This window comes from Oryctolagus cuniculus, chromosome 6, assembly GCF_964237555.1.
Source record: "Oryctolagus cuniculus chromosome 6, mOryCun1.1, whole genome shotgun sequence".
Classification (NCBI taxonomy): Eukaryota; Metazoa; Chordata; class Mammalia; order Lagomorpha; family Leporidae; genus Oryctolagus; species Oryctolagus cuniculus.
The window spans coordinates 68,581,880-68,605,630 of record NC_091437.1 but is presented as its reverse complement, the minus strand read 5'-3'; the positions used below and the strand labels follow the sequence as shown (position 1 = coordinate 68,605,630).

Genomic DNA, 23,751 nt, shown 5'->3' with positions numbered 1-23,751 from the left:
CTCCCACCCCCACTCCCATCCCACCTCCTACTCTCTCTCCCATCTCACTCTTCATTAAGATTCATTTTTAATTATCTGTATATACAGAAGATCAACTCTATACTAAGTAAAGATTTCAACAGTTTGCACATACACAGACACACAAAGTATAGAGTACTGTTTGAAGACAAGTTTTACATAGTACAACTCATTAAGGACAGAAGTCCTACATGGGGAGCAAGTGCACAGTGACTCCTGTTGTTGATTTAATTGACACTGTTATTTATGACATCAGTGATCACCCGAGACTCTTGTCATGACCTTCCAAGGCTATGAAGTTTCTTGAGACACAAACTCCAACATTATTTAGACAGGGCCATAATCAAAGTGGAATTTCTCTCCTCCCTTCAGAGAAAGGTGCCTCCTTCTTTGATGGTCCCTTCTTTCCACTGGGCTGTCACTCACAGAGGTCTTTCATGTAGGCCATTTTTTGCCACAGTCTCTCAGCTTTCTATGCCTGAAATGCTCTCTTGGGCTTTTTAGCCAGATCTGAATGCCTTAAAGGCTGATTCTGAGGCCAGAGCACTGTTTAGGGCTTTTGTCATTCTATGAGTCTGCTGTGTGGCCTGCTTCCCATGTTGGATCATTCTCTCCTTTTTAATTCTATCTATTGTTACTAGCAGACACTTGGTCTTATTTATGTGATCCCTTTGTCAATATCCATATTAAACCATAAAAACCACACAAACTGATATAACGAACACTGGTAATTTTTAAACTTGATTTAACTCATAGGTCAAGCCATGTGGGCCTTTCACTTAGAATAAGACTCATATTTTATGAAATGACTTTAACATTCTCCACCTGCAAATGCTTCCTAAGTGCACCTTCACTGCTTGCCCCACATCTGGGCACTGCACCATCGGAGTGCCTGGCTCACATTGCATTTCTCCTGTGCTGCCTGCCTGCTCAGCTGCTATCCACCTTCCCGAGCCTGGCTCAGGTGTGGGTTGCCAGTGGTTGTCTCCATAAGAGGCAACTAGAAGTTTCATAGCAGAAGAAATTTGGTTGGCACTCCCACAGTTCCATGCAATAAGAAGAGTTGAAAACTCTAATTTGCAAGCCTGCACTGTGGCATGGCACATGAAGCCACCACCTGCAATGCTGGCATCCCATCTGAACAGGCTGCTTCCTGCTAATGTGCCTTGTAAAGCAGCAGAAGATGGCTCAAGTACTTGGGTCTCTGTCACCCATGTGGGAGACAGGGTGGAGTTCCAGGCTCCTGGCTTGCTGTGGCCATTTGGGGAGTGACCCAGCAGATGGAAGAGATCTCTCCCTCTTTCTCTTCTGTAATTTTTCCTTTCAAAATATAAATATACCTTTAAAAAAAAGAAAGCAAACTCCAACTTACACACATTTGCATTAATTGTGCTCCAGGAGGAGTAGAAAAATGACTGCCAATCACATTATTAAGTGTTCAGGGAATGTTATGGCTTTTACCAGGAGCTGAGTTGTATTTAGAAATGTCAACAAAGGTAACGTGGAGTAAAATTGGTTTGAGGTACTTAAATGATATCAGGAGAACTTTGTAAGGGCCTCCTTAGGAGCATCCACAGCTAAACTTTAAAAGTTATTTATTTTCATTTTTTTAATATTTATTTATTTGAAAGGCAAAGTTACAGAGAGAGACAGAGAGGAAAAGACAGAGAGAGATCTTCCATCCACTGGTTCATCTCCAAAGCCAGGATCCAGGAGCATCTTCCAGGTCTCCCATGTGTGTGCAGGGGCCCAAGCACTTGGACCATCCTTTGCAATTTTCCAGGTGCGTTAGCAGGGAGTGGGACTGGAATTCCAGCAGCTGAAACTCAAACTAGCACCCATATGGGATGCTGGTGCCCAGGCTCAGTTTTACCTGCTCTGCCACAGTGCTGGTCCCTATTTTCATTTGATTTAAAGGACTCAGAGAGACAGAAACAGAGATCTTCCTTCCACTGGTTCACTCCCCAAATGTCCACAACAGCCAGGACTAGGTCAGGCTGCAGCCAGGCACTCAGAACTCCATCCATGTCTCTCATATGTATGGCAGAGACCCAAGTACTTGAGCCACCATCTGCTGTCTCCCAGGGTGCATTCACAGGAAGCTGGATGGGAAGTGGAGCCAGGACCCCAACAGGTTCCCAAACAGGCAACTTAACCCCTTCCCCGCTCACACATCCCCGTGGCTAATCACTTCTTAAAGGTCCCATTTCTTATCACTGCTACAGTAGCAATTAAATTTCAGCATGAGGGGCCGGTTTGGTGGTACAGCAAGTTAAGCTGCCTTCCAGATGCCCACTTTACGTATTGGGGTGCCGATTCAAGTCCCAGCTGCTCTGCTTCTGATCCAGCTCCCTGCTAATCTATTTGGGAACCAGTGGATGTTGACTCAAGTACCTGAGTTCCTGCCACCCACATGGAAGACCCAGATGGAGTTCCTGGCTCCTGGATTCAGCCTGGCCCAATGCCAGCTGTTGTGGCCATCAGGGGAGTGAAGCAGGAGGCTGAAGATCCCTTTCTCTGTCTCTCTTTCTCTTTCTGTTACTTACTCTTCCTTTCAAATGAATAAAATAAAAATTAATCTTTTTTAAAAAATTCAATGAGTGATGTAAGGGATAGGCATTCAAACCATAGTACCTCAGGAGAGGTGGAGTAAGCACACATCTGCAGTGGTGAAGCTGGCTTTCGATTTGGGGGTTTAAGAGAAGAAATTGCTGGCAGAGCAGCATAAGGTCAGGTCTCCTGTTTGGGGCAATCTTTAACAGAAGGCAGTAGGTCAGTCAAAGGTCACTGCAGGTCACACAAGTGACTAACGAAAGCAAAATGCAACTCTACCTTCAAGAGTGATGGAGAGTTACATTCAAGGCAATCTGGTGGACAAACTTGGTGAAAAAAAAATTTGGAAGACATCGAGATACAAGACAGGGGGTCTGCGCCTGCAGTTCTGGCATCCCATATGGGTGCTGGTTCAAGACCTGGCTGCTCCACTTCTGATCCAGCTCTCTGCTATGGCTTGGGAAAGCAGTAGAAGATGGCCCAAGTCCTTGGGCCCCTGCACCTGTGTGGAAGACCCAGAAGAAGCTCCTGGCTTCTGGCTTCAGATCTGGGGAGTGAACCAACGGATGGAAGACCTCTCTCTCAGCCTCTCCTTCTCTCTGTCTGTAACTCTGACTTTCAAATAAATAAACCTTTTTAAAAAAGATACAAGAGAGATTCATAAAGAGTCTAATACAAACTGAAATGGAAGAGATGAAGATGAGGAGAAAGGAGAGTGTGAACATCCTCAGAGAGTAACTCCGGAGCAGGTGTCTGTGGTCAAAGGATCGCTGTGCCGCTGCACATGTGTGATGCCGGCCAGTCTCAGCACCAGGAGGTAAGATCCACGAAGACAGTATTTCACCTGCTTCTTCCTCTGCAATCTCTCCAGTGCCTAGAACAGCACATGGCAAAGTGTGGAGTTACAGACACCGGGAGTCAAAACATTGACTTACACTTCAAAAGCAACAGAAGTTGCTTTCTCACATACAGATTTGGACATGAAGCAAAACCAAGGTCCACAGGCTGGCTAAAGTTCACCCATGTGGAAAGTGATAGGGCTAAGATTTAAACTGGAGCTCTGTAGCCCCCAGGGCCTGTGCACCAAACAGCCACAGTCCATCCATCTGAATGCACCAGGTCTGATCTGAGTGCTAGGAACTGATCTCACCAAATTCTTACATCGAAGCCCTGACCCACAATGTGATTGTTTGTGTAAATAGAGCTTTAGGAGATCATTGAGGTCTTATGAATTCAACCGTGGACTTGACCTACCCTTAAACTCTCAGAGGCTGCTCAGTTTTCTCACACTGAACCTGAACTCCTAGCATCTGCCCCCATTGCACCTGCTCTGCCTGCTCTTGGTCCTCATTTTCTCAGGGAATGTCCCAACCATGACATCCTCCTGTCCTTCACCCTCAAAGCCAATTCTTCCCCAGACCTGGAATCCACTCCCTTCCTTTGCCTGTCATCCCAGCACCCGGTCTCAGATGCTCTTGCCTCCCTCCTGCACCACTGCGAGGGCCTCCACCTGTCTCCTAGCTTCAGCCCCCTCTCCCTGATGGTCAGCCTCCATGCCAGAGCCGGTGGGTGCTCTGACTACGTGAGCCAGGAACCTGCTGTCTGACTGCCTGGAGGCCTGGAAGGGGCTCATCCTCCTTGAATGCCAGTCTGTACAATCCTTTCCAGTGTCATGCTCTGGCCTAGCCCCAGCTAAGAGCCTCCCAGTCTGTAAAATGGGTAGCAGCCAAGGTGAACCTGTGTCTCCTGACTCCTGGCTTTTCCCAGAGAGAGGTGGTTTCACGGCTCTGGGAACAGAGTGTCAGAGGCATTGGGTGTTGGGGGCAGGGAGAGGGAAAGATGGCATTTTTCCTGCTTGTTCCCTCTGTCAACCCTGTCCAAATCCTGCCCCCTCCCCATCCCACGGCCACCCTAATCCACCCTGGCTAATGGAGCCTAAGCCGGCTCAGGCCCCATAGGAGGCGGCTGCTAATCCCTGCGGCTGGGAGCTCACCACCTGTGAGCCCTTTGCTCTCTTGGCACCACAGAGCTGAATCCAGGGGCCTCAGATGGGGTCACGGTGACAGTACAGGAGAAAGCCAGTACTGCATGAGCCCCTGCTCCAGAGTCCGCTGCCTCAGACCCCAGGGCCCAGGCCACCTTTAGCAAGGACTAGAACAACTTCAGAGCGTTGTCAGCAGCCACAGGAGGTGGTGGTGGGAGCTACAGGCTGAGCCGGCAAGCTCTGTGATCTCTCTCTGCCAAAGTCAGGGCAGGCTGGTGGTTCCCCATCTTTCAGGGTGCACATGGTCCCATACGCCAGCCAAGTGACCTTGGGCAAGTCTCCATCCTCCCATCTGCACAGGGGGGACTGACAGCAAAGATGCCTTCTTGGCAGGGCTGTTGCTCGTGTGCTGAGGTTAAAGATCTGTAGGAGCACAGCCCCTCTGGCCGCTCAGGGCCACAGGTTCAGCGCTGCCCTTGGTTCCCATGGGCTGACCGTCAGTGCACGCCTCAGAGGGCTGAGAGCTGGGGCCAAGGAGGAGGGTGGGATGGACAGAGGGCCAGGGAGGAGGGTGGGATGGACAGATCTGAGCAGGCAGCCGCGTTGGGTGGGCTAGAGGCAGAGGAGACAGAGGAACACAGAGTGTGTGTCCGAGACAGCCCCACGAAGAGACAGCCTGAGACAGTCTGGGTCAGGTGCAATCCAAGGGCAGGAAGAGAGAGAAACAGAGCCGGGGAGGAGGAGCCGGCAGGCAGCGGATAGGCAGTGCCGGCCAGTCCCGCCAGCCACGCTCGTGGACAGGAGGGGTCCCCCATGGGCTGGGCTGCCTCTCTTCCCTCCCCAGAATCCTTAAATCCTCTCTCACTCAGGGTCCTTAGCATCTGTCACTGGTTTGTCCAGAACCGATAGCGGCTGGCACGGTGAGTGTGGCTACGCAAGGTGGGCGCTGGGGTGAGCCCTGGAGGAGGAGGGACCCAGAGCTGGCCGGCAGGGGCAAGGGCAGGGGCAGGACTGACAAGGTGGAGGTAGTGATCGGACGACAGGGACCCAAGTGTTCAGGTTCAGAGTTTGACAGAGATGGTGGCCTTGGCAGCCTATCTAGGTGGGCACCCCCTAATTGGCCGGCTCGCTCCGCCCTCCCCCCCAGGGCCCTGAGTCCGCGCTTCAGGTGAGAACGCTGCCCCTCTGTCTTCCTTCCCGCAGCCGACGAGCCCATGGCACGGCTGCTGCTGGCGCTGCTGGCGTGGCTGGCTCAGATGAGCCCGGTGCGCGCCGCGGGCTCGGTGCGCCTGGCGGGCGGCCTCACGCTGGGCGGCCTGTTCCCGGTGCACGCGCGCGGCGCGGCGGGCCGGGCGTGCGGGCAGCTGAAGAAGGAGCAGGGCGTGCACCGGCTCGAAGCCATGCTGTACGCTCTGGACCGCGTAAACGCCGACCCCGAGCTGCTGCCCGGCGTGCGCCTGGGCGCGCGGCTGCTAGACACCTGTTCGCGGGACACGTACGCGCTGGAGCAGGCTCTGAGCTTCGTGCAGGCGCTGATCCGCGGCCGCGGGGACGGCGACGAGGCTGCCGTGCGCTGTCCCGGAGGCGTCCCCCCGCTGCGCGCCGCGCCTCCAGAGCGCGTGGTGGCGGTGGTGGGCGCCTCGGCCAGCTCCGTCTCCATCATGGTGGCCAACGTGCTGCGTCTGTTCGCGGTGAGAGCTGCAGGGCTGGTCCGGTTCCCAGCGTCTCTGTCCCGTCCACACCCTTGGGGTGGCTGACGCCTTTTCTTTCTTGACCTCTCTCTCTAGAAGAGTCTCCCTTTTAATCACTTTAATTCGCACAGATGAAAAGCTGCTTCAAGAAACTCATCCATTCAGCCTGACGCATCAAATCCCTACGATCCCTCTTGCCTGCTCTGCCGCCTACACACACCCGGCTCTGTGTGAACTCAGGACTGGCACAGATCCATCCTGTGCCTAGGGGCAGACTGGGGTTTCGCTACTTGCCGGCTTGCTTGGGTGCCCTTTTATGCACACGCTGAACAATAATACAAGATGTTCCAGCTCCCTAAGCCTCACAGAGTTGCCAGGGTTTCCCTGGAACCAGGGCCTGTTTTTCCAGAGCAGGCCCTGGGACCTGCCCGTGGGTGGTTTAGGGGGTTGCGGTGGATAGGCACAGAAGGTCTAGTGCTTCTCTCCTCTTTTTCTAATTGTTTGTTTTTTAGAATTATTTTATTTTACTTGAAAGACAGAGATACAGAGAGAGGTAGAGCCAGAGAGAGAGAGAGATCTTCCATTCCGCTGGTTCACTCCCCAAATGACTGCAACCACCGGAGCTGAGCTGATCCGAAGCCAGGAGCCAGGAGCCAGGAGCTTCTTCCTGGTCTCCCACGCAGGTGTAGGGGCCCAAGGACTTGGGCCATCTTCTCCTGCTTTCCCAGGCCATAGCAGAGAGCTGGATCGGAAGAGGAACAGCCGGGACTCGAACCGACGCCCATATGGGATGCCGGCACTGCAGGTGGCGGCTTTAACCCACTGCACCACAGCACTGACCCCCTCTCCTCATTTGTTTGTTTGTGTTTTTTGGTTTTTTTTTTTTTTTCATTTAAACTCCATTTCAAATGCTTGCCTTTAACCTTGTTCCCAGGTGTCTTCACAAGAAGAGAGTGGGTTTTCCTTTCTCGTGTGGGCATCTGCAGCCCTTGCTCTCCAGGTGCCAGGACTGGCCCCGCATTGCCCTGGTCTGTAGGGTGCTGGGAGGAGCAGTGTATCCCTTACAGTTCTTACAGCCTTTGGGGTTTCCACTTGGGGGTACCGGACCGTGTGCCTGGTATTTGGTGACAGAAAGAAGATTTTGCTTCTGCCTGCCTACAGGAGGGGATTGCAGCTTCTTGGGAGTCTGATTCTGATTCTCTCAGGGGCAGCAGCCTCCCTGCCTACCCCATGGTTGGTACCGCCTCCCACCACAGGGGGCAGACATGTAACTCCGCCCACCCCAGTGTGCTCAAGGCTGTGTAGAGGCTGTGTAGCCCCCCAGTGTGCCATCACCCACCCATGTCGTTGTGGGAGTCTGTGGGCCCTGCCTGGAGCACTGGTTCCTGTCTCGCTCTCCTAGATGGAACGCAGACGGCTCAAACTCAGGGACTTCCAGAGGCCCACAGGGGCTGTTAGCCCAGGGCCTGCTGCCGCTGGCTCAGCCAAGGACTGAGCCTGGGCTGTGACTGTCTGCTTTCAGACGCAGTCTGCTCATTCAAAAATCTGGGAAGTACAAGCATGGCAGACAAAACACAACCACCGGCCACACTGGGCTCCCGGTGGTGGGGCTGGGTGGAGGGAGATGCTTTGTGTGTGAAGGGGTTCAAGGTCATGTCCAGCATGTCCCTGTGACCTCAGGGTTTCTGATGAACTTCCCCGAGGAGGTCCAGCCTGCATGGGAAGGTCATTCTGAAGCCCAAGGTGTCAGCCCAAATAGCTGCTGGCCACAGCTGCCCTGGGTGGGTGGCGGGGGGGGGGCGGTGGCTTTCCTGGCCTCCATGTCTCTGGCTTCCCTGCTCCGTCTCCCTGTTTTTCTCTCCATCTCCAGCTCTCCCAGATCCATTCCCCCCACCTCCTTCTCCCCTCATTCTTCCACCCATGCCCCACACTTGCTTCCCATTCTGCTTCAGCTTCCCTACACCAGGCCTGCCCCCTCCTGCCCAGCCCTCCCCCTCCGATCAGCACACCTGCTCCCCGGCTCCTTGCACTCTGCACTGAGTGTGTCTCTCTTTGACATACTTCGTTGTTCCCTCTGTCTCCTCTGTCTGCCACCCTCGTCCGGGCTTGTCCAGCCCTAGCTAGGGTACTGTCCTCCCTACTCCTTCCACACTTTCTCTGCCCTCCTCCTCCTCGGTCAACTGGCTCAGCCCATAACCTTTCTCTTCATGGCTCTACTGCACACAAATATAGGCCAGTTCCCAGCAAGCCCTTCCAGAAGTCGGACACAGCCCTGAGGCCAACACCCACCTCCAGGTCCCTGTCTGCTCCCATCCTTGTAGGGCTGCCATCCGCACTGGTTGCCCCCTTAGTGGGAATGAGGAAAATGAGTTTTGCTCTGGGGCCGACAGGGACATCCCTTTCCCCTTGCCCCGGCGAGTGCAGCCTGTGCCCAGTGTGTGGACCAGCTGCGGGCGGGGCTGCAGCCCTCACTGCTCCTTGGCTCCCTCGTCCTTGTCAGCTCAGCTGTGTCTGGTGGCCCTGCTCTGTCCCCTCACACCTGCCATATTCCACCAGACTTAGTCATCAAACTGAGGGCTACCCTGGCCTCTCTCAGAGGCCATCGACTCCTGCTGCCCCCACCCCCTGCACCGCTCCCTACCTCAAACCGTCCATGCCCGTCTGTCACAGGTCCCCACAGGCCTCCAGACCCCTACCAACACCTTCCATACCCAAGTCCCCATTGCTGTCCCTCCCTGGGACTACTGAGCCCCCACCACAGCCCAGGTATCCTCCCTGCTTACAGATTCCCCAGATCAGCTACGCCTCCACAGCCCCAGAGCTCAGCGACTCCACACGCTACGACTTCTTCTCCAGAGTGGTGCCCCCCGACTCTTACCAGGCCCAGGCCATGGTGGACATTGTGCGGGCCTTGGGGTGGAACTACGTCTCCACACTGGCCTCCGAGGGCAACTACGGCGAGAGTGGGGTTGAGGCTTTTGTGCAGATCTCCCGCGAGGCTGGTGAGCTGGGCGCAGGGGTCCCAGGCAACAAGGAGCCTATGGAGGTGTGATCCGGGGCCGTCGGATGGGGCGGAGCCAAGCGATGGGGGCACCCAGTCCAATGGGGGCTTCAGGGATGTGGTGCACTCCACATTCTGTGGAGGACCCCACTCTTGCCTTCCAGGGCCAAAACTCGCCCTGTGGGCCCCTTAGCCAAGCCCCTGAGTGTGGGTCCTGCCACACACAAACACATGCACGCACACACACACACACACACACACACACAGGAACACAGTCCCGTGCGGTGGTGGCCTGATGTACGTGGGGGCTGCTCGGACAAGCGCTGACTTTGGCACTCCCAACACCAGGGGGCGTCTGTATTGCCCAGTCCATCAAGATTCCCAGGGAGCCTAAGCCTGGCGAATTCAACAAGGTGATCAAGAGGCTCATGGAAACACCCAACGCCCGGGGCATCATCATCTTCGCCAATGAGGACGACATCAGGTGGGATGGGGCCCAGGACTCTGTGTCTCTCTATCCTTGGCATGGGGGTGGGGGTGGGGGAAGAGACCGTGGGCAGGTCTTGGTACAGAAAGGAGTCCTGGGGAGGGTACCAGCAGGAGGCCAGGACCCAGGCCCTGAGAACCTACAGACCTGGAACCAGCAGGTGGCACCTCCCCAACTTAGAAGGCTGTGAGTGACATTGGTGGGGGCAAATGGGGAGGGGGCTTCTCACTGGCCTGGATTTTCCCACAGGGACCCCTTCCATGTTAGTACATGTCCTGTTGCTATAAAAAAATTACCCAAGGCTGGATAAAAGGAATATAAAGTTTATTTAGCTCTCAGTGTTGGAGGCTGCAAGTCCATACAACATCTGGCTGGCTCTGGTGCACACCCCTGGCTGCATCACAGTGTGGCAGGTGGCATCATGGTGGGAGCTCAGAGAGAGGGAGGCTCGCTCTCTAACAACTCCCTCTGTGGAACTTCACCAGGGTCCCAGCAACCCAGCCACCTTCCCTGGATGCACCTTTTAAAGGTTCTACCACCTCCTGAGCTCACCACCCTGAGGAGCAAGCCTGGGGTCAGGGGGCAGAGCACACGGGCAGGCCTGGGGTCTGAGAGAAGCCAGGAAATGTATCCTGATATGCTCCCCCACCATTTCTCTAGGGGAGAATGTGGCACAGGTACACAGACCACACATGTTGGGGGCCTGGGCCAGGCGGAAGGAGGAACCCAGGCCCTCCCTCACCCCCAGCTCTGTTTCTTCCAGAAGAGTCCTGGAAGCAACGCGCCAAGCCAACCTGACTGGCCATTTCCTGTGGGTGGGCTCGGACAGCTGGGGGTCCAAGACCTCCCCCATCTTGAGCCTGGAGGATGTGGCCGTGGGGGCGATCACCATCCTACCCAAGAGGGCTTCCATTGATGGTGAGGCTGGAGCCCTGCTGTCCCCCACCCTATGCTCCCCCCTCCCCAGGCTCTCTGCACCCTTCTCTTCCTGCACCATGTCTGGCTGCTCTGTGTGTTTGTGCTGATGGTCTCATTTGCACAAGATGGCTGCTGAAGCTCTGCCCCATTCCATCATCACAGCAGCATCCTAACTGAGAAGCAAAGGGCAAGGATAAAAGTCTTTCAAAGTGGGCAGGCTCTGAATGTTATCAGGATGCAAATTCTACCTCTCCCTGTTGGCCTTGGGTTCCTCTGGCAGAACTGAGTCCCAGGGCCACCCCTAGCTGCAAAGTGAGCAAGTAGCAAAAGGAGAGAGCAGATGGGCAGATGCGCATCACCTTTCTCCCTCCCTCCCCGCCTGCGTTCTTAGGATTTGATCAATACTTCATGACTCGCTCCCTGGAGAACAACCGCAGGAACATCTGGTTTGCAGAATTCTGGGAAGAGAATTTTAACTGCAAACTGACCAGCTCCGGTGGCCAATCAGATGAGGCTACCCGCAAGTGCACAGGTGAGAGCTGCCCAGGAGGTGGGGGGTGGAGGGGAAGGAGGCACGTGGGGGCTGGGCACACTACCTGCGGTCATCCCTAGGACAGGTGAGGAACGCATCGGACAGGACTCTGCCTATGAGCAGGAAGGGAAGGTGCAGTTTGTGATCGATGCTGTGTACGCCATTGCTCACGCCCTCCACAGCATGCACCAGGCCCTCTGCCCCGGGTACACGGGCCTGTGCCCGGCCATGGAGCCCACCGATGGGCGGACACTGCTGCAGTATATTCGAGCTGTGCGCTTCAATGGTGAGTGGGTGTGCGTGGGTGCCGGAGCTCCCACTGGGATGTGGGGGACTCAGGACGAAAGGGGGAGAGAGTGAAGAATGGCAGTGTGAAGTTCCTGGGGCCCATCGCAGGCTACTTGAGCCAAGCTCCGGTCGCCACTGTCCAGTGCTCCTCCTTTGCCAGGCTTCGGCACTGCTTGCCCTAATTTGCAGAAGTCAGGTATTGGGGAGCTTGCCTGTGCCCCTCTGGCAGCTTGCACACAGGTCTCACCTCCACCACACAGGGCTTAGAGGCAGCTGGGCTCTGGGGGTATGCGTGGGGTACATCTGCATGAAGGATCCATGCAATGCAACCGCTGCCCGCTCTGAGTAAGGTATGGGAGCATGATCGGGGCTGAAGACCGTGTCTTCTGGAAAGAGCCAGTGGACTCAGCCGTGGACATGGTTTGTGGGGAAAGACAGGCCTCTGCTCAGTTAGTGTGCTTCATAAAATTGGAGTCTCTGCTCTTCCACCAAATCCTTACTGCCGTCTTTCTCTGCCATGCCTGTGGCTAAATCACTCACCATAATGCTACTCCAGATCAACTCAGCAAACTGGTGGACCAAGTATCTTAAAGACATAGTACAGGCCGGCGCCATGGCTCACTAGGCTAATCCTCTGCCTGCGGCGCCGGCACACCAGGTTCTAGTCCTTGTCGGGGCGCCGGATTCTGTCCCGGTCACTCCTCTTCCTGTCCAGCTCTCTGCTGTGGCCCAGGAGTACAGTGGAGGATGGCCCAAGTGCTTGGGTCCTGTACCTGCATGGGAGACCAGGAGAGGCACCTGGCTCCTGGTTTCGGATCAGCGCGGTGCGCTGGCCGCAGCGTGCCAGCCGCAGCGGCCATTGGGGGGTGAACCAACAGAAAAGGAAGACCTTCCTCTCTGTCTCTCTCTCTCACTGTCCACTCTGTCAAAAAAAAAAAAAAAGACATAGAGCAGATTGCTCCAATCAGTACCGATTTCATGACATCACTCAAGCCTTATATGAGTCTAAGCTTGAGCTTTTTCTTTTCTGTTGTGGCAAAGCACCCAAGAGTCACCTCTTGGCACTGCTTGTTACATGTGCTAAACGGTGGTTGTTCAGTGCGTAGTTCAATGGCACAGAGCACTTCACACGCTGTCATGCACCTGTCACCACCATCCAGCTCCAGACGCCTGCTCTCTTCCCCTTACACAACTCCTCACTCTGCACCCCCAGCCCAAGGGGCCACCATTCCACTTTCAGTCTCTGCAGTCGGCTGCCCTGAGTGTCTCCTGGGTGAACCTGTTTTGTTCGGTTCACTTGTGACTGGTTATTTCCCTTCACGCAGCATCCTCAAGGCACAACCGGAGCGGAGCAGGTGTCAGCTGTCTTTCCCCTTTATGGCTGAGGCATATCTGTTGTCATTTGTGTATCTGTCAGGCACTTTGATGTTGCTAGGCTAAGTGTGAGCGCCCTCTTGTGTTTTGTTTTTATATAACCTTCCTAGAGGGAGCAGGCAGCATCTCAGGGGGCTTTGATGTGGGAGAGATGATGGGCCTGCTCTCTGTTAAGTTCTCCCTTTACCCTGGCTGGTCCTTGAAGCCCCTCCTCGAGACTGACTTGGATGGGTGGGAGCACCAGCTCGGGGTGACAGATTCTCCCTCCAGGCAGTGCTGGAACCCCTGTGATGTTCAATGAGAATGGTGATGCACCAGGACGCTATGACATCTTCCAATACCAGGCAACCAACGGCAGTGCCAGCAGCGGCGGGTACCAAGTTGTGGGCCAATGGGCAGAGGCCCTTAGACTGGATGTGAGTGGCTCAGGACCGAGCTCCGGGTGTCGGGAGATGGGTTCCTAATCCTGGGGGGGGGGGGGGGGCAGAGGTCACTGGCCTGTGTTTCATCTGTCCCAGGTGGAAGCCCTGCAATGGTCAGGTGACCCTCACGAGGTGCCCCCTTCTCAATGCAGCCTCCCCTGTGGGCCAGGGGAGCGGAAGAAGATGGTGAAGGGCGTGCCCTGCTGTTGGCACTGCGAGGCCTGTGACGGGTACCGCTTCCAGGTGGACGAGTTCACTTGCGAGGCCTGCCCTAGAGACATGAGGCCCACGCCCAACCACACGGGCTGCCGGCCCACGCCCGTGGTGCGCCTCACCTGGTCCTCCCCCTGGGCGGCCCCGCCCCTCCTCCTGGCTGTGCTGGGCATCATGGCGACCACCACGGTGGTGGGCACCTTCGTGCGCCACAACAACACGCCAATCGTGCGCGCCTCTGGCCGTGAGCTCAGCTACGTGCTCCTCACCGGCATCTTCCTCATCTACGCCGTCACTTTCCTCATGGTGGCCGAGCCCGGGGCGGCTGTGTGTGCCACTCGCCGACTCTTCCTGGGCCTGGGCACCACACTCAGCTATTCGGCACTGCTCACCAAGACCAACCGCATCTACCGTATCTTCGAGCAGGGCAAGCGTTCCGTCACGCCTCCGCCCTTCATCAGCCCTACCTCACAGCTCGTCATCACCTTCAGCCTCACCTCCTTGCAGGTGGGTCGGGCCTTATGCGCACCTCCAGGGGATTGGCACGTGCACGGGGCCCAGATGGGCAGAGGGAACTGTCCTTGATCCTAAAAATCAGGAAAGTATTTCTAGAGCCCCTCCTCTTGGTTTTGGGTCCCCTGTAAAAGAAAACAAAAAAAGGAGCCACAAGAGGTGGAGGCCTGCTCTGGGGAGCCCAGTCTGCAGGAACCACATTAGTGAGGTGCAAGCCAGGGCACAGGGCCATCTGACTGCACCACCGTGAGGTTATTTGCACAGCTCAAACCTGCACTTCCACATTTTGGCTCCTGTATGGAAACAGGGCAGAGACATCCCATTGATTTTCCCGAACCAAAGATCTTATTCCATAAGGGAGTTAGTGCTGCCCAGGTCCCTGGGGTACAGGGGAGAGAAGGCTCCAAGGCCCACTATGGAGGGGCACAGCTGGTTCCATCCCACGGCCACTACTTCAGGACACTGTACACACTAAATGGACTTCCTTCTGGCTGTTCACTAAAGCAATGACATTACAGCAGAGCCTGGGAAGCCCTGGATAGCTGTGAGACAGATGGCTCGGAATCTTGAGGGTGCCCATTCTGAAGATGGAAAGACTGAGGCCAATACAGATGATGTGTTTAGGGCCTCTGCCTGCAGTCCCATACCCTGACAGGATGGAGCAGCTTGTGCAGGTGACAGCCAGAACACAGGAAGAGAGCATCCAGACATTTCTTTTTTTTAAAAAAGATTTATCTTTATTTATTTGAAAGAGTTATAGAGAGGTAGAGACAGAGAGAGAGGTCTTCCATCCGCTGGTTCACTCCCCAAATGGCTGCAACAGCCAGAGCTGAGCCAATCCAAAGTCAGGAGCCAGGAGCTTCTTCCGGGTCTCCCACATGCAAGGACTTGAGCCATCTTCCACTGCTTTCCCAGGCCATAGCAGAGAGCTGGATCAGAAGTGGTGCAGCCAGGACTAGAACCCACACCCATATGGGTTGCTGGCACTGAAGGCTGGGGCTTTAACCCACTGCGCCACAGCACCAGCCCCACATCCAGCCACTTCTTACCCAGCAAGTGCCCTAGTGCCAACATGGACATGCACCACAGAGCTGCTCTCCACCTGCCTGTGTCATAGGCACATATGTCCCCTCTTCACAGTGGCTCTGACAGGCCCAAGCCTCCTCTCAGTAGGTCAGGAGCCTCAAAGGATGAGTGTATCCCTGACACTACATCGGCTCTTGCAGGTGGTGGGAGTGATCGCATGGCTGGGGGCTCAGCCCCCGCACAGCGTGATTGACTACGAAGAGCAGCGCACAGTGGACCCAGAGCAGGCCAGAGGGGTGCTCAAGTGTGACATGTCAGATCTGTCCCTCATCGGCTGCCTGGGCTACAGCCTGCTGCTCATGGTCACGTGCACCGTGTACGCCATCAAGGCCCGAGGCGTCCCTGAGACCTTCAATGAGGCCAAGCCCATCGGCTTCACCATGTACACCACCTGCATCGTCTGGCTGGCTTTCGTGCCTATCTTCTTTGGCACTGCCCAGTCAGCTGAAAAGGTAAACTGGGGGCCCCTGGGAGGGCTTGATGTCTGGTTTGTTTCATGCAAGGACTCCATCTTTCTAAGGGCTGGACTCCCATTCGGATTCCTCATTAACTGAATGATTTCTTGGTTGGCTGAGTAATTCATAGACCCAAATAGTTGCTTGCTCATCTGTTTTGGTTTTTTTGTTTTGTTTTGATTTTGCTATTTCTCTGTTCTCTCAGCCACTCCCCCTTTCCTTTGTCCCTTCATTCTTTAAATCTCTATATCCATTCACCGACAGTCTGCTTGCTTGATCCGTCAGTGTGCCATCTGCTCCTGTGTGCAGTAGAAGCTGTGTTTACCCAGCTGTGCCAATCGCCTGTTTGCCATTTTACACCTCCATGCAGTCTCTGTTCATTCATTCATTCCTTGGCACACTGGAGAACCTGTTCTTTCCCTCATTCACATGTTCTGGCCCCTTTAGACACAGGCACTGGTTCCTTGGGTGTCACTCTTGGCTTATGACCCCTCCCTTACATCAGTTACTTGTCCCCCCCACCCATACACACACACACTGGTCCCCTGCCACTCCCCTCCCTCCTGCCTACAGCAGAGCTACAGTGTGACTGCTAACCTCCCCACGCACTGTGCCTTTGCTCTCCTGAGTGCTCCACCGGCTCTCCCGGCTGAAAGAGGCTCCCCTCCTGTCTATGTGGCAAGCAGCATGGGAGGGGACAGGGCTGAGTTCCAACTTGTGCCTTCCTCCACGGCTTAGATCTACATCCAAACAACCACGCTGACCGTGTCCTTGAGCCTGAGTGCTTCGGTGTCCCTTGGCATGCTCTATGTGCCCAAGACCTACGTCATCCTGTTCCACCCCGAGCAGAACGTGGCAAAGCGGAAGCGGAGCCTCAAGACCACCTCCACAGTGGCAGCGCCCCCCAAGGGTGCAGACACAGAGGACCCTAAGTAGCAGGGCACACTGGGAATGGGACCAACTATTCCCTGTTGTCACTTTCCTCCTGGCTTCCTGGTGGAAGCTGGAAGGAGCTCTCGTCCACGGTCAGCAGAGACGGAATCCCCAAAAGCTATGCCCAGTGTGGGAGGGGCCAGCCTTCAGCAAGATCAGCATCATGGCCTATGTTGGGGCCCTGCTTTTCCATGCATGTCGGCCTCCCGCTGCCTCCCTGCAGACCAGACTTCCTGCCTGTGGTGGGCCGAGAGGAGTCCACCCCCAGAGAGGGGTTAAACCCTAGTCTCTGCTGTGATTTTTCAAAGGCCATGATGATGCCTTGGCGTGGCCCAGTTAAGTGAGATTTCCAGCTCTTGATCAGCCATGTAACCTGGGGACTGGACAGTATGTGAGAGCCTGTAGACAAGTTTCTTCGTGCACATGTTTCATATGGATGGAGATACTGAGGTTTCTGACCTAGAGTTCTGGCTGCCAGCTGAAGACTTTCCCATGCTCCCAGTCTCGCTGCAGGGAGTTCTTTGCTGCCTGGCGAGTTCTGGCGTCCTCTTGTAGGTGTCTCATGTGGAGGCCACAGCAAGAACCATTTCGTGGACAGTGGGGCACCCTCTATTCCTACACACTTGATGTCACAGGAGTACATTCACCAGGTTTCCCTCCTCCGGGGATTCTCCGATGTACATACAAACATATGACTTCTCCTGGCAGGCTTCTCCACGTTCAGGGTATACACAAAATTCCTCCCTTCAGTAGTTTTTTGGTTTTTGTTTTGTTTTGTTTTGTTTTTTGGTGTTCAGTGGAGGTTGACAGCTCCCTAAATGTTTTCCCATGAGTTTTCCGTGCATAGCATTGAGTTCTGACACCTCATCAATGGACATGGACGTGTGAATAGAGTTCTGACTTTCTTGCTTTCAAAGTTGTGGAGTTTATTAGGCTTTTTGCCAGCGTGGCTTCTCTTCTGCTGGGGAAGATCTGAGAGACACCTGCAGGCCTTCTCGTGATTCATGTTCCAGGGGAAGCAGAGCTCTGCATTAGAGGCTTAGTCCACCTTGATAACCGTCACCATTTCCCCTCCAATGTGAGTTCTCGCAAGCAGGACAAAGTCACATCTCAATCTAAGCTGTCCCTGCCTATCCAGGACATTCCCAGTGTGGTTGGTGTGCTGACACTTGTATAGCAAGGACTTTCATGATGCTAGCTATACTCTTATGCCTTCTTACTAATGTGAATTTCCAGGCACAGATATCAGCTCTGTCACAAGTATTACTTTATTTTGGCTCTTGGAAGGTTTCCCCTAATTTATTATTAATTCATTGCCTCTCACTTTGCTTTCTGTTAAATAAAAGTAACTTTCTCCCAAAGTTTGACTTGGGGTTTCCACTGGTTTTTTTTTATAAAGAATTATTTTATTTATTTGAAAGACAGAGTTACAGAGAGAGAGAGAGAGAGAGAGAGAGAGAGAGCTTTTCCATTCTGCTAGTTCACTCCCCAAATGACTGCAATGGCCAGAGCTGAGCTGATCCGAAGCCAGGAGCCAGGAGCTTCTTCCAGGTCTCCTGTGCAGGTGCAGGGACCCAAGGACTTGGGCCATATTCTGTTGCCTTCCTAGGCCATAGCAAAGAGCTGGATCGGAAGAGGAACAGCCGGGACTCGAACCGGCGCCCATATGGGATGCTGGCGCAGGCTGGGGCTTTAACCCACTGTGCCACAGCACCGGCCCCCTGTTGTTTCTTTACTGCTTCTTTTGTTTTATTTTGGTTTTTTGCTGGTTCATTCTTTCTTTACATAGTCACCGGTTTGCTGGATTCTTTTCTTTTAAAAAAATTTATTTATTTATTTGAAAGTTAGAGTTACACAGAAAGAGAAGGAGAGGCAGAGAGACAGAGAGGTCTTCCATCTGCTGGTTCACTCCCCAATTGGCCGCAATAGCTGGAGCTGCGCTGATTTGAAGCCAGGAGCCAGGAGCTTCCTCCGGATTTTCCATGTGAGTGCCAAGGACTTAGGCCATCTTCTATTGCTTTCCCAGGCCTTAGCAGAGAGCTGGATTGGAAATGGAGAAGCTGGGACTCAAATCAGCACCCATATGGGATGCCAGCACTGCAGGCGGCAGCTTTACCCACCACACCACAGCGCAGGCCCCTGGATTCCTTTTAAGACAGAATGAAACACACAGCATCTACAACGGCTGTGGGTGGAAACCGCATCAGAAAAGCTCTCTGTTTTGTGACACCTTTGTTTCCAAACATGGACACGTTCCAAAGCATAGCTATTTTCTATTTCACAGGCATGATAGGCAAAGATGGCTCCAGTGTGGGCCAACAGGTGCAGAACCCTGAAATTGTGAAAAGCAGCCTTGGGCACCAAGAGAAGCTTACAAAAGGGAGCAACCAACAGGAGATAAGGCTCTGATGGGAAGAGCCTGAGTTGGAGGAGTGAATGGAAAAAGCGGACAAGGGTGAGGAGAGGCAAGTTAGTGAGAGGACTGGGTTTGAAGAGTTTTTTTTTTTTTAATTTTCTAAAAGACTGATTTTATTTATTTGAAAGGCAGAGTTGGGGGAGGGGGTGAGGGACAGAATGAGAGATCATCTATCTGATGGTTCACTCCCCAGATGGCTGCAACAGCCAGAGCTGGGTTATACCGAAGCCAGGAGCCATGTGGGTGTAGAGCCCCAAGCACTTGGGCCATCTTCCACTGCTTTCCCAGGAGTGTTAGCAAGGAATTGGATCAGAAGTGGAGCAGCCAGACTTGAGCCAGCACCCACATGAGACGCCAGCACTGCAGGTGGTGGCTTTACCTGCTAAGCCCACCATGCTGGCCCCAGTTTTTATTTTTATTTTTTGACAGAACTATTTATTTATTTGAAAGTCAGAGTCACAAAGAGAGGGAGAGACAGAGATCTTCCATTCAGATGGCCAAAATGGCCAGGGCTGGGCTAGGCAGAAGCCAGGAGCTTCATTTGCATCTCCCATGTGAGTGTCAGTATTTGGGCCATCTTCCACTGCTTTTACCAGGCCATCAGCAGGGAGCTGGATGGGAAGTGGAGCAGCTGGGACTCCAACTAGCACCCGTATGTGATGCTAGCATCGTAAGTGGTGCCTTTACCCACTATGCCACAACACCAGCCCCTGGATTTGGAAGTTTTAAGTTTCATTACTTTGTGGATTATTGTTTTTGTCTGCTCAGGCCACCTTAATAGCACCATCCCTGAGTGGCTTATAAAGAACAGACATTTATTTCTCACAATTAGGGAAGCTGTGAAGTCCAAGATCAAGGCATCAGTAGATTTGGTGTCTGGTGAGGGCCTGCTTCCTGCTTCATAGATGGCAGACCGAGCAAGGAGGCCTGTGGGATCTCCTCCACAAGGGCATCCTCTTCCTGGGGGCTCCACCCCCAGGCCATTATCACCTCCCAAAGCCCCAACTCCATCACTTCAGAGTTAGGATTTCAATGCATGAGTTTGGAGTGATGTAAACATTCATCCTATAGAAGCTACTACGGTGGGATACTAACTGGTGTGTCTGCTCTGTGCATCTGGCCCCTTTACCCAGCCCATACACAAGTCACAGGCATTGTGTTGCTGTGGCTCTGACCCTACTGTTCCTAGTCCTCTCCCTGCACCTCCGTCCAGTCCCCACAGGCACCTGCATCCCTTTGCGACCCACACCCACAAGCAACTGCACCTGGAACTGACTGTGACTGCCTCCCACACCTACCTGCACCTGTGTCCCTTGAGACCCACTCCCACATTCACCTGCAGACCCAGAAACGGCAATCTCAGGAAGGGCACCTTAGTCTCAGATCCCAACTCGGGCTCTATTCCTTGGTATCATCAGCTGACAGATTAAATACCTGGTGTTCTCCCGAAGCTCTTGATTATTGAGTTGACCCATGGTGTTGTTTTTCCAAATGGGGAAAATTCCCAGGCCCCACAGACCTTTTCTTGCCCCACTGCTGTATACCTCCTCATGCAGCTTTCACACCTGGAGGTTGTTCTGTGTTATGGTTAACACTTCTGGAGATCCGCTACAGCTCTGCCACTCACGAGGTGGGTGGTCTTGGGCAAGAGAATTCGTGTCTCACACAGTGATGGACATCCAGAGTCCCCTCAGTGATGCCTGAGGAGGTGCCCGTACTCCGCCACTGACCCTCCCATTCCTACCCATTGGTGCCCACGCAGGCCCCATTCATGAACCACACCCCACAGCTGAACAGTGCCAGGACCCAGTCTCCCAATCCTGGGTCCCTGCTCACTCAAGGCTCACTGTTGCTCTCACCCAAGATGCCACTGGCCCAGTGGACAAGATAGACAAGCGAGACAAGCGAGTCCTCCATGGGACTAACTCCCCGGGGATGGAAATAAATGATACACATCATACGAGGAGGATTGGTCAGTATGTCGGATGGGGACGAGAACTGTGGGGAAAAAGGCAATGGCAGAGCAGGCTGCAGAGAATGGGGGAGCTGGAAGGGATCAACTGAAATACCCTCCATGGGAGCGGCAGTTGAAGCATGTGGGGAGAGCCATGGGGCTTCTGGAGGAAGAGGGGTCTGGCAGGGGGAGGAGTGAGTGTGGAGAGCCCCTGGCAGGGGTGTGCCTGCGTGTTTGAAGACCTAGCGATGGCAGGTAAGGAAAGGAAACAAGGTGAGAAAGACACATTGGTCATGGCAATCAGGGTCCTCCAGAGAAGCAGAGGCCAGAGGCCAGAAGACGTATACCGGCTGTGACACAGTGGGTTAATGCCCTGGCCTGAAATGCCGGCATCCCATATGGGATGCTTTCTTGCTTTCTGCTGACGGCCATGGGGAGTCACTGAACATTTTTGAAATTTTCTAAAATATAGTTTTATGTATTTGAGAGAGAGATCCCATTCATTAATTCACTCTTCATATAGCCATGCCAAGGCCAGATCGGGGAGCTGAGAACTTGACTCAGATCTTTAATGGGTTTAGCAGGGACCTACCACTGCCTTCCCAGGGTCTCCACTGGTGGGAAACTGGAGTCAAGTGCCAGAGCCAGGAATCAAACTCAGGTCCTCCAAAGTGGGATGAAGCATTTTTTTAAAAAAGATTTATTTATTTATTTGGAAGTCAGAGTTACACACAGAGAGAAGGAGAGGCAGAGAGAGAGAGAGAGAGAGAGAGAGAGAGAGGTGTCTTCCATGTGCTGGCTCACTCTACAATTGGCCACAATAACTGGAGCTGTGCCAATCTGAAGCCAGGAGCCAGGAGCTTCTTCTGGGTTTCCCACACGGGTGCAGGGACCCAAGGACTTGGGCCATCTTCTACTGCTTTCCCAGGCCATGGCAGAGAACTGGATCGGAAGTGGAGAAGCCAGGACTCAAATTGGCACCATATGGGATGCCAGCCCTGCCGGTAGCTGCTTTACACGCTGCACCACAGCGCTGGCCCCTGGGATGAAGCACTCTGACCACTAGGCTAAAATCCTGCTCCCAGAAGGGTTTTAAGTAAGTTGGTGCCATGGCAGGGTTCATAGGGCCATTGGTGACCAGCATGGGATTGGCTGGAGGCATCCATAAAGATTGACCAGGGGTCTGGAGCAATTTACCAGGAGACTCTGGCATACCCTCTCCTGTGTTAGTTACAGTTTTATTTTTCGTATCCCAATGACTAGGCAGCAGTGTCATCTTAAGCTGCAAGGATAGCCATTAAATATCACAATTAGACACGCTAAAGGAGGAGCCATGTCGTCAAAACGCCCACTTAACCCTTTGCTAACCTTCTATAACCTCATTTTTTTAGGGTTTGTCTTTCTCTTTTTAAACAAGAGAAAGCAGATACATGTTGGTAAATGCTAACTGTCCATACTCACATAGGGACATACATAATCTGTGAGCCAACATACAGAGAAAGGCTGGAGAAAACTAGAGTTCTGTGCATTACCCACAGGCACTTGGCACCCTCTGGCACCCAGCAGGGCGAAGGCAGCAGCAGTTTTTCCCACAGAGCACGGTGGGGTTGATTCCACAGTCTTTTTGTGAGACCATAAGGGATTAAAAATGACTGGAATAGCAAGGGGAAGCGATTCTTTTCCCATTGAATTCCGCTTATGCTATTTTCCCCACAGTAAGGTCAGAACCGTGGTGTAGAGAAAACAGGACCTCTGAGCCCAAGAAATGACACCTCGCTCGCAGGGACTGGAGACAATTTTTAAAAAGAAAGCAAAGGTTGGAATGCATCCGTGTTCGGTTCGACGTCTTCCCGGTCAGCGCCATCTTCATATCCTTCCTCGCCTTCATCCTCGTCCTCGTCTTCATCAAAGTCTTCCCAGCCTTTTTCATCCTCATCATCCGCAGCAGGCACCAGGCAGCGCTGTTAAGGAGCCGGCCACTTCGGAGGAGCCCTCGGGGAGCCCGCCGCCAGTGCATCAGAGGGTCAGGCACCAGGCATTGGCGCCCTCCGGCTCCTCCCGTGGCTGCATCTCGCTAGCTCTGCTCTGTGCTGGCCGTGAACTTGTCCTTGGCGCTACAGATTTCCACTTGCGTTCCGTGGACTTCAAAGATGGATCACCGCTCTCATTTAGAACAGTTTCGTCAACTTAACAACTTAAAATCCGCGCTCTACCCTCCCCAGGCAGCGCAGACCCTCGTATGTGGCCGATGAAAGTTTGGGGGTTGACCTCCCCTGAAAGTAATGGCTGGTGCAGTTTGTCGTATTTCTGTTCCACTCGTGCAGTCTCCTCATCGGCTTGCTCAATTGCTTCTTGTTGGTTCTCTGGGGTCGCAGTGGCCCCGGTGTCCTTGGCATTGAGCCCATTTTTTTACTGACAGTGCCAACCTGGTGCAGCTCCGCTGTTGGGGGGGGGGGGAGCCTGAACAAAAGGAAGCGAGGGTCTGGCGCTGGCTAGGCTTGGCCACCTCCCCCTGCCCTGCTCCCTGGCCCTTGCCCTGTCCTCCCCCCTCATCCCTGCCGCCACTGGCCTCTCCTCGCCCACTGCACCCTGCCCGCGTTCTGGCACCAACTTTTTTTAAAATACTATTTGTTGAACTCTTTTCTTAGTATAGGGTTAATCATATGTGTATAAAATTAATTGAAAATAGATCTTAGTAAAAAATAATGTGACTAGGAGAAGGAGGAGGAAGAAGGGTGGGAGTATGTGTGGGAGGGCAGGATGGGAAAGAATCACTATGTTCTTGAAGTTGTGCGTATAAAATGCATGAAGTTTGTAGTCTTTAAATATGAGGTTTGGGATGCGGGAGGGACTTTCTGGCGGGGGATAAACTACCCGCCCTAGCAAAGTGTGCAGACATGAGCGTGCCCTCCA

General features: G+C 53.7%; 1 protein-coding gene across 5 annotated transcripts; it reads left to right on the top strand.

The window, feature by feature from the left end:
- The first annotated feature begins 5,129 nt into the window (after positions 1-5,129).
- On the top strand, positions 5,130-23,279 carry GRM6 (glutamate metabotropic receptor 6). 5 transcript variants are annotated; one of them, XM_070074986.1, is made up of 11 exons: positions 5,131-5,475; positions 5,759-6,246; positions 9,032-9,248; positions 9,596-9,731; positions 10,498-10,652; positions 11,044-11,184; positions 11,270-11,470; positions 13,117-13,262; positions 13,365-13,988; positions 15,221-15,532; positions 22,555-23,279. In XM_070074986.1, the coding sequence occupies exons 2-11, from the start codon at positions 5,770-5,772 to the stop codon at positions 22,555-22,557; spliced, it is 2,412 nt and encodes an 803-aa protein (XP_069931087.1). In that variant the 5' UTR covers positions 5,131-5,475; positions 5,759-5,769; the 3' UTR covers positions 22,558-23,279.
- Positions 23,280-23,751: the final 472 nt, after the last annotated feature.